Source organism: Manihot esculenta, chromosome 12 (assembly GCF_001659605.2).
Source record: "Manihot esculenta cultivar AM560-2 chromosome 12, M.esculenta_v8, whole genome shotgun sequence".
NCBI lineage: Eukaryota > Viridiplantae > Streptophyta > Magnoliopsida > Malpighiales > Euphorbiaceae > Manihot > Manihot esculenta.
Window position 1 is genome coordinate 12,991,195 of NC_035172.2, and position 10,163 is coordinate 13,001,357.

Genomic DNA, 10,163 nt, shown 5'->3' on the forward strand with positions numbered 1-10,163 from the left:
CCATATATTAGAATAAAAACAGCCAAAAAGTAACAAAATTAGACAGAACTTTCAAAAGAAAAAGCAAAACAAAACAGAAAAAAAAAAATACTGATTGAAAATTAAGTCTCAAACATGGTGATATATATAATAATAAAAAAATATAAATTAAAAAAAAAAATCTAACGTTTCATATGCTTGACTTTGTTCCAGCCCTTCTTGCAAGATTCGCCAACAATCTTCACTCCCTTCTTGAAGAAAATCTTCAGCTCCTTAGCTCTCTCCTTCACCTGCTGCTCGAAACCAGCCATGTCGTCTCTTAGATTTGATGTGAAATCTCAGGAGAAAACGGAGAGAAATCTCAAAGGAAAAGAAAGAAGAAAAACCCTAGGAAAGATATGAGAATTGGGAGATATATATAAAAGTGAGAGAGTTTATAATGGAAAAGTTAGCTATTAGCTAGCCTGGCACTAACAGAACTCATCTGGAATTCTTCTTTAGTACAATAATAATTAATAGTTATCGCGTAGGATCCAACACACAATAGGATTACGTGGCGAAGATCAAGTGGTTAACACCTTTTCCTTTGATTGTGCTATGGTGATTATATTATACACGTTGATTGCGGTACAAGCAATTAATATATTAATCTTTAACTCTGTTTCACACTCTTACCGTGTGGGCCACGACCTGATGGACCAGTAGGCTCTGTTGACCCCCACAGCTGGGTCTTCCTTGACAGATATTGAGGACCAAAAGTGAATAGAAAACTAAGTGGCATGGATGGAGTATCCTTAAGAATTTAAATGCAAGTTAATTGATTTTTTTTTTCATTCTTTGATTACGTTGAAAATGAAGTGCACGACAACTAAAATCAAATAGAAAACGTTTTTTTTTTCTCCAAATCAAACAAGTTTCTCCTTGAGAGTTTTTAATTTTTATCCATCGATGAATTGCTATATATTTTAATATATTTTTTAAAATTGAGAAATTAATTAGTTAATTTTTTTATATCATAAAGATTAAGAAATAATTTTTTTTAAATTTAAAAATAATGCCTAAAAGTAAACAATAAACAAATCCTAAAGGATACCTTTAATATGACTAATTAAAATAACCTTCAATTAGAATTTTGAAGTTAACGTTTAGAATTTTTTTGAAGCAGCGCCATCAAGAAAGAAAGAAATATTAAAAGACTGGATAATAGTTGCTGTTAGGCGTTGATTGCCCCTTTTTGCAAGATAAAAAGATCAAAAGAACATATTCTGAATTTTAAATTTTAGTGATCATTATCACTTCAATTTAATAGTATTAAAATCAAATTTGATTGAGTGATTTTTTTTTTAAAAAAAAAAAAAGAGAGAAATAGCATAGGCTAACTGCTCCATGCCCTGTCCGGCCAGTAAATCGTATTTTAAGATATTTGGAACCAGAGTTTCTCAGGTATGTTCAAATGCATCAGGTGGGCCAACTGGTAAATTTGAAAGCATTATTATATAAGTAGTTGTGCCAACAAAGTTTATAAAAAAAAAAGAAAAGAAAGAAAACAGCGGATGAGTATAGACAGAGTGTGGTGACAAAAAGCCAGACAAATGAATTTCTCGTGAGTATGATTCAATGGGCCAATTTAACAATCATTTTGTCTCCTTAAAATGGCCACTGATCCATGTGGGAAGCTTCAGGCATTCGACTATGCCTTCCTGACAGGGAACCTTTGTGCATATGGGTGAAAAACGCAAAAAAAGCTCAATACAAGGGTATAAGTTTGATATTAACTCAATTAAAATGGCAACCTATTATACATTTAGACTTATAGAAATTAAAAATAATTCAAATTATCAAAAATTAGAAAGTCTCAAACAAATTTAGAGTATAATCAATAACAATAAGTACAATTATTTCAGGTTTTATTGACAGATTATTGATAATATGATTAATTTATGTTTATTTGTTATGATTTTATAAGTTCATGAGTTCATCGACTTTCATTACTGTTCAGGTACTCAATGAGTTAATTTTAAATAATACATAGTTAAGATACAAAGGTTACAATCAGTATCATTGCATTGTACAAGGAATGTATAGCAATGGAAGAACTCAAGTTTCCAGACCAGCAGTAACAGCATCCAAGAACCCATCCAATTATAAACAATTGCAGGAAATTCTCACCAGAAAAATGAGCTGCACTAAAAGCAGCTGAACTTACAAAAACTGCTTTCTGCCAGTTCATTGTGGAGGCAAGAGATGTCAAAAGAAATCCTCTGTAAATAGTTTCTTCCAGCAGGGGAGTTATAAGACAGTAAACAAAAACACATGCAGTTTTTGATATGTTGCTGCTGTGAAGAATCTCCTTCAAAATAGGGTTGTTCACACCCTACAAACATTTAGACAAGAAGAATTAAAATATGTCTTAATTCTAGAAACCAAATTTGCTAGAACCATTACTCATTATACAAAATATCTCAGGAAAAGGACTATAGCAGCAATAAGATCAATTACATTTATGGAAATCATGCATTGTTACAGATCACATATGAAACATAATGTTAAAAGTAATGATTTGACGTACATGATTGAAGTCAAAAGATAAAACATAATTTTCTGATTGCACTTTAATTAAATTGTTTACTTTAATTTACTAAAGTTACAGTGTTTGCATTTCGGCATCCTATGCATATATCACTATTAAATTCTGCTATTCAAAATCAGAGGCCATATCATAGGCTAAACCTGAGATCTCAAATGACTTGCAATTGAAACCATGCACTATGCAGTATTACAAATCGCGGTAAAGAAAAAAATGTTCTATGCATTCAGCAACTAGATTCATTCTAAAATCTCATGAAAGTGCAGTTATAATGTTTCAGATCGTATTAAATAAAAGTAAAAAAGTTTAGTTGCCTAGGATACCAAATGCAACACTAGACCAATAATTTAGATAGATAAAAGAAGATTCTTCCCATTATTTTCTTATATATAAATACTCTTTCATCATTTACTAGTCTCTCTGACTATGACAGCCAATTTTCAAACAAATGTGCAAATAATATCTCTAAAATGGGAAACAATAACACTGGTTTTAGTTAAGAGACACCCATACAATAGTTGATCACAATAATCTGAATACAGTCATATAATCATAAATGAATGTTTTGTAATGAACTCACAAATGACAAGCAATTAGGAATGTGATTGAATTTCAGAAATTTAATGCAATTATCAAAGAGGAATCTAATTACCATTACAAACAAATGTATATATTATAAAATCACACAAATTTAACCTAATAGTTTGCTCAGCATGTAGTGAAGACATTATGCTTTTTCTTTTGTCTAAATTTTTGAGGGTAAAAACAATATACAGCTCTTCCACAAATTAAAAATTGCATGTGCTCAATCACATTATTTAACATGAAAAAAATCCAACCATGTATAAATAAAAAAAATGCAGAAGTAAAAGATGATTCCACTAAATGAATTATGCAGACAACTAATCTAGCAATGAATTTTTGTTCACCTCAGCATAGGATTATCTCAAGAAAGCCTCATCCAATAATTTCCAAAGCATGTACATGAACCTTAAAATCACTGAAGAAAATAAGATAAATGAGATAAACCAACCTTGGCCTCAACTAAGACATCCGCAAGGAGTGATGTAAGGAACACCAATAAAACTAAAGACCCAAAACCTACTGCTGATGCTAACACCCAATTCCTCTCCTTTTTAGATTTGAAGAAGCTCATTAACTTATGCTCTGGCTTAGCAGTGGTTCGAAGTAGAAGTAGAGCACCAGTTAGTTCTAGAATTTGAATGACAAGCAGTGATAAAGCCTGCAGCAGAGAAAAATAAACATCATTCTCAACTTCCTGGATCTAGACAAGTTCACTTGCACTATTTCAATGGCTAGGATGCAAGTAATATCAAGGTAAGCTCCTTTAAGACCAATACAATATGGTGTTATGTATAAGAGAAAGAGGCATAGGAATAAATAGTATAGTGTGGAAGGAGGAATTGTATTTTGGAGGGAAAAGTTGTTATGGGTAGTTACAGCTGTTGAAACAGTATTTTAGGAGGGAATTGCTCTATATAATGACCTTAACAATTGAATGGAGAATATATAGAAGAATAGAAGAATAGAAGTAGAGAGAAGCAGAGATTAGTGATGGAGAGAGAGAATTAGAGGGGTATTAAAGTTGAGTTGATACAGAGAAGAAGAGAGAATTATCATTCATCTTTAGAATCTGGAATGATCTTAACATATTGTTAAGTCTCATTATATACAGCAATTCCCTCCTAAAATACTGTTTCAGCAGCAGTAACTGCCCATAACAACTTTTCCCTCCAAAATACAATTCCCCCTTTCCCACTATAATTATTTCTATACCTCTTTCTCTTATTCGTGACAACATATGGGTGTCTCTATGTGGTGGATAGACACAAAATTCATGAAGCCCTTGCAAGAAAACCAACATGGACGTTTTTTTTTTTTTAATGCCATAACAATCAACTTATAATTGATGGTTAAATTAAATATACAGTGGGAAATTCACAAATTCGGTTGTGACTTGTGAGATTTAAGTAAAAAGGAGAATCCCATAGACTGAAGTGGCATGAGTTGTTTAATTACAGTTGTCCATATGAAGGCCAAGTCTAAGAAACCAATATGCATTATTGACATTTGAATAATTTGCAGCCTATTAGCATATCCTCAGAGCAGGTGTTACCGCATTAGTAAGCAGTGGAATCAGATTCATACGATCTTTTACTCCTTTTGTAACACTAATTTTAAGACCAGTATGGATTGTAATACGCATAATTAAGATAAAATAACTCACCTCAGTCTGTGGATCAAGCACAGGTCGGTGCCATAAGTAGGCAACTATAGACAAGCCTCCAATACCCAAAGGAATATGTAAATTGAACATGTATATTGCCATAGTGCTCCATATGCTTCCTCTTTCCCATGGAATATCAGATGAAAGAGCAGAAAAGCCCTGTTTGGATGTACCCAAAATCAATAACAAGTATGAAAAAACTCGTTCCACATTTAAAATAATCCATATTCCATAACTGACTCGAAAAAGCGATTATGAAAAAATGTTGAAATAAACCAAACCCATCAAGCCATTCACAAATAAGTAGCAATGGCATATTATATACTTCCAAAATATTAACAAATTGAAACCTGGGTCGGCTTTCTAAAACAAAAACAAACCCTACTCTGTCTGATAAACTTTCTACTAATTATGAACTCACAAATGTCATATGCAGCACAGAGTACATTTTGTTGTAAACAAAAAGTAATGAAACGAGAATTCAGTCAAGATATTATAAGCAATGGAAGCACAAGTACCTCAGTGGGATTATCAGTAATCTCCTCTTTGATGCAATAACAGTGGAGAGATGATTTGAAGCTAGGACTGGGCTCACGAATGGAGAAACAATAGGCGGGCTTCCGATACAGAAATAACGGTTTGTTGGTAGCGCTGCCAAATTCGGTGGGTAGGACACTCACGGTTGGCCGAAGCGGCAGAAGCATATCCTCTATCTCTTCCTTTCCATTCCATTTCATTTCTTTATTTATTGTTGGTTGAATATATAATTTGACACTTTCCTCGCAAAATATATTTTTTAAAATATTATATATATATATATATATATATTTTAGCGTTTTAAATATTTTAAAAGTAAAATGAATCGGAAAAAAAATCATTTTAATTTTTTATAATTTTATTTTATACTAAATTTATTATTTATGTAATTAGAAGATCGAGTGATTAGTCAAACTTATAAAATATACACTGTAGCTCATTTTAACATTTAAATTAGTAAATCAGAGAATTAAATGAGTATAAAAAATTATTTAGTATCATAGAGTAATTGTATAATAGAAATCGTGTATATTTATTTTTGTAATTGTTGACTTTTATATAATAAAAAAATAAAATTAAATATAATATTTTTATAATTTAACGATAATGTGTGTTTAACTACTTAATTAGAGATATTATCGATTTAACTTATCGATAATTTCATAATTACAAATATAATGAAAGAGTCTGCTGGACTGTGTCTGTTAATAATAATTTCATGTGAAGACATAATCTCTTTAGAAGAGAAAAAAAAATCGAGTGTAATGATATTTGAGTTTTTTTTTTTAGGCCAAGCATATATTTATTCAAATGATTTAGCCTATTTTATGATTATAACACATAAATTATTTTGAATATAATAAAATATATATATATATATATATATATATATATATATATATATATATATATATATATATATAGCATATCAACAAAACTCAGTTTATAAATTAAGAATTTTTTTTTTTGAAATGGTATATTAAGAATTTTTTAAAACTAAAAATTTTAAATAATTATAATCAATAAAAAGTTTAAAAGTTTCCTTTAAAATTAACATAAATTTTAGCATTTTAAAACTGACATAAATTTAGCACTTTAAAATTGACATTTTAATAAATTTTACTACTTAAAATTTTAGTAACTTAATAAAACAAAATTTAAATAATTTAAAAAATTGAAATTTTAATAATTTAAAAAATTGAAATTTTAATAATTTTAATTATAATCAGCCTATATTGAAGTATTTTAAATTAAAATTGGCTAAATTTCAGAAATTTAAATTAATAATTAATAATTTGATTTAATATTGTCTTAAGTTTCAGCATTTTAAATTAAAATTTTAACAATTGTATAACATACAAATTTTAAATAATTTTTATAAATTAAAATTTCATGGAGATCGAAAATAACAAAGATAACTTGTTATTTATAATGCCTTTTTAGCTGATGAAAATTATATTATTGATTATTTTGTTTAATTCTTTTTGTATGTGTGTTTATATTTATGAAAGAAAATATTAATTAAATTATAGAGATTTTTCTACATATTATTAATGAATGTTGCATTTTATTAAACTATTAATTAATAAAGTTACAATAAATTATAATTGATGCTACATAGGACTCGCCCAAAATAAGACATAAGCTGTCATCATAAAACAGGTCCACATGACAAGAATAAGATAAATTGGTAACATGGTTCCATCGAGAAAAGGAAAACTCGAACATCTCTCTGTTCATTTGGATTGAAGCCGATCTCTTATTCCTTTTCTGTTAAAAAGAAACTTCTCTCTCTTCTCTCAAAATGGCTGATAGTTCATGAGCTGCTACTAAGGTTGCCACCAATGAGAGCGTCATAATCTCTTCCACACCTGGCAGTTGGCAAAACACGCCTTCAATGGTCAATGAAGCAGACCTCAACAACTTGACCTACGTGCAGATGCTGCAATACATCCAGAAGTTGTAGGCTACCCTCGAGCAGTACAAGGCTCGGGGGAGGCGTCAGTCATGGCTCCCAGAGAACGGGAAGAAGCCCCGTCGACACCCCAAGGACTTTTACAGAGGCAGCCAAGAGACGGTCCAAAGGGAAGGCTGAGGTCGAAGAAGATGAAGAAGACAATGCTCTGAAAGGTGTGGACTGGAAGTGAGTACGAGCTGTTCAAAGGTATCAGAAGAAACGAGAGGAGGATTTTGGCATGGAGGATGCCTCGCCTCTTTCAAAAGAAATTTTGGTAGAAACTTTCCCAACCAAGTTTAAGCTGCCTAACTTGGACAAATATGATGGAATAGCAGATTTCAGAAGTCACCTGACAATATACAGGACGACTATGCAGTTTTAGAATGTCAACGACTTTGTATTTTGCTAAGTGTTCTCGTCAACACTCACAAGTTTGGCTCAGAAATGGTACCAACATATGAGTTCAAGTTTGATTCAAAACTTTACAGAGTTCGCTACATTATTTAAATCTCGATTTTGTAATACCCCTTACCCTATCAAGTGTAGATAAAGCAAGGTCTGTCACAAACTATACTTTTTAGACCTATCAAGACTAAACAATTTTCTTTATCTGTAAATACCAAGTTTTAGATAGTCCAAGTAAATTTTATATAGCAATTAAGGTAAATGTAAGATTTTAAACCAAAATTTTAGTAGAGTCTCATCTGTTCCATCAACATTTCAACCTGTAGCATATATGAGAAATACATGCAACATTATCAACTGTTATTTGACATCTTACTATTCTTTGATTTACATAACCTTCATAACTCACTCTATTTAATATGTACATGCCAAAATAAAATGATACTATGACTCAGAGACTCAAAACAACCAGCTATGATAATGGCCTTGATATCTGATGTAGACCTCTGATGAACTTCGCGTGCCTACTTTATCTACAACCTGCGTGAGGTAAAAACCAATACGCTGAGCTAATGCTCAGTGGGTGATAGCAAACAAATAACAAAATAGAGCAAATAGGTTCACGTATACAGATAATCAGGTAAACAATTACAAGCTAGTCAAATGTTGTTAACATGATACAAAGCATACTTGTCAACTTCTAAGTATAAAATATAAGTGCCATATGTATCCTTGTGCACGACGAGAATTTCCTTTATATTCGATAAAAACATCTTCTTTTCTTTTATTGCACATTTTTTATTTATAGCAAATCACCATAGCTTAGTGCATGTAATAGATGCAGACATGTTAACATTCACTGATAAGGTCATAAAATCAAGTATCAGTCTTAAGTAAGATCTCAGCCCTTATAAACACATAGTAGGATCGACTAGGTAGATAAGGAGTTATAACGGTAGGCACAAGGTGCCGAACGGCAGGCTCAAAGGCCAAAACTATAATAGCAGGGCTCTGTGATCGTGCTTATGAGGTACCTGATATGTAACCTCAAATATATAGATCATATATCGGTAGCAGTACTGCGAACTCTGTATGTTTATATGGCATGCCATATCCTTAAGCTAACCTCGACTCCTATTACGTTTACCAGGGCCAAGTATCATTAATTCAGTGTAAATGCATATCATTTTCAAAATATATAAATCATATGTCAAAGTTAATAAGATGAGAAATGCATAGCAAATGGTACAAAACTTTGTCAACAAAGCATTCCAATTTGAGAAACTGCATTCTGCCATATATTGCATAAACTTTTCAAGTAGTTTAGAGTTACAATTTGACTTCAGTTTCTCATAACAAATGTACATCTATGGCTTATCTTTCCAACAAGGTATAATTCATACAATTCTGATCACCCTATCTTAAGTTATGAATTTTTCTTTACAAGCTGCTCAATAAGTTCTTAATCAGTCCAGTATTGGTACTTGTTTATAGTATCACAAAACTTATCAGATTCATGCATTTCCATACAAATTCAAGCTCAAGTGTCTTCTACAAAGTTTTAGGTATACGTTTTAGGATTCATTTGGCAGTGGTCTTAACAAATTTCACTAGGTACATAATTAGTTGTGGTACAATAAATACACCCTATTCCGGATGCACTACCACTGTGTCCAGTTTAAGTTCACTTACAATTTTCATTATCTTACCTACAGAGTCCGAATTTGATCAATTCATGAAAGTTTTAGTTCTTTATCTCAGCTTTCGTTTGGTATAATTTATCTAATTTCAATAAATACACAATAAGTTATAAAGTTGTTAACACAAGCTGCCCTATTACAACCTATTCTGCCAGGTTTACACTTTTAGCTCTCATATTAAATTTCTTTACTCTAAGCCTTTCAAACATTATTTTAACATTCATATAACATATTTATGCAATCAAAGAAACATTTTCAGCAAGTAAAATCAACCCCTAATTTCACTTATTCATGGCAGAATCAAAGGAAAACAGAAAATCATACAAACACCAAACCTTTCTTGAATTCCTCCTTTCTTTTCCTCTTCTAATCTCTAGCTATCTCATTTCCCTTTGATGTTCCTTCACCTAGGTCAATTTATATATTAGGGAAGAATTGAATAAATTGTAAATTAAAGCTTTATAATTCAAATCCATGCATGAAGAAATGAGAAGATGTCATTTCCCACACATGTCTAAGCTCACCTTTGATTTTCAAGCTTGATGTATATGGAACCCTAAAATTTTCTTCTTCACTTCTTTCAATATATGACTGTTCCTTTAGCTCTTGATCTTAGGGAAAATTTTGGTTAAAGGAAGAAGTTGATTGGGCGAGATTTTGGCTTAGCTTTGGTGGGAGAAAGAAAAGCAATTCTTTTTCCTTGAAAATGGAGTGACCTACGGCAATGGTGTGGGTGGAGAAGACAACCCA

General features: G+C 31.3%; 1 protein-coding gene across 1 annotated transcript; it reads right to left on the minus strand.

Moving 5' to 3' along the window:
- Positions 1-1,971: 1,971 nt before the first annotated feature.
- On the minus strand, positions 1,972-5,554 carry LOC110627549. The gene is made up of 4 exons (XM_021773898.2): positions 5,333-5,554; positions 4,815-4,973; positions 3,600-3,809; positions 1,972-2,353 (listed from the first exon to the last, which is right to left on the minus strand). The coding sequence occupies exons 1-4, from the start codon at positions 5,549-5,551 to the stop codon at positions 2,012-2,014; spliced, it is 930 nt and encodes a 309-aa protein (XP_021629590.2). The 5' UTR covers positions 5,552-5,554; the 3' UTR covers positions 1,972-2,011.
- Between the last annotated feature and the right edge of the window lie 4,609 nt (positions 5,555-10,163).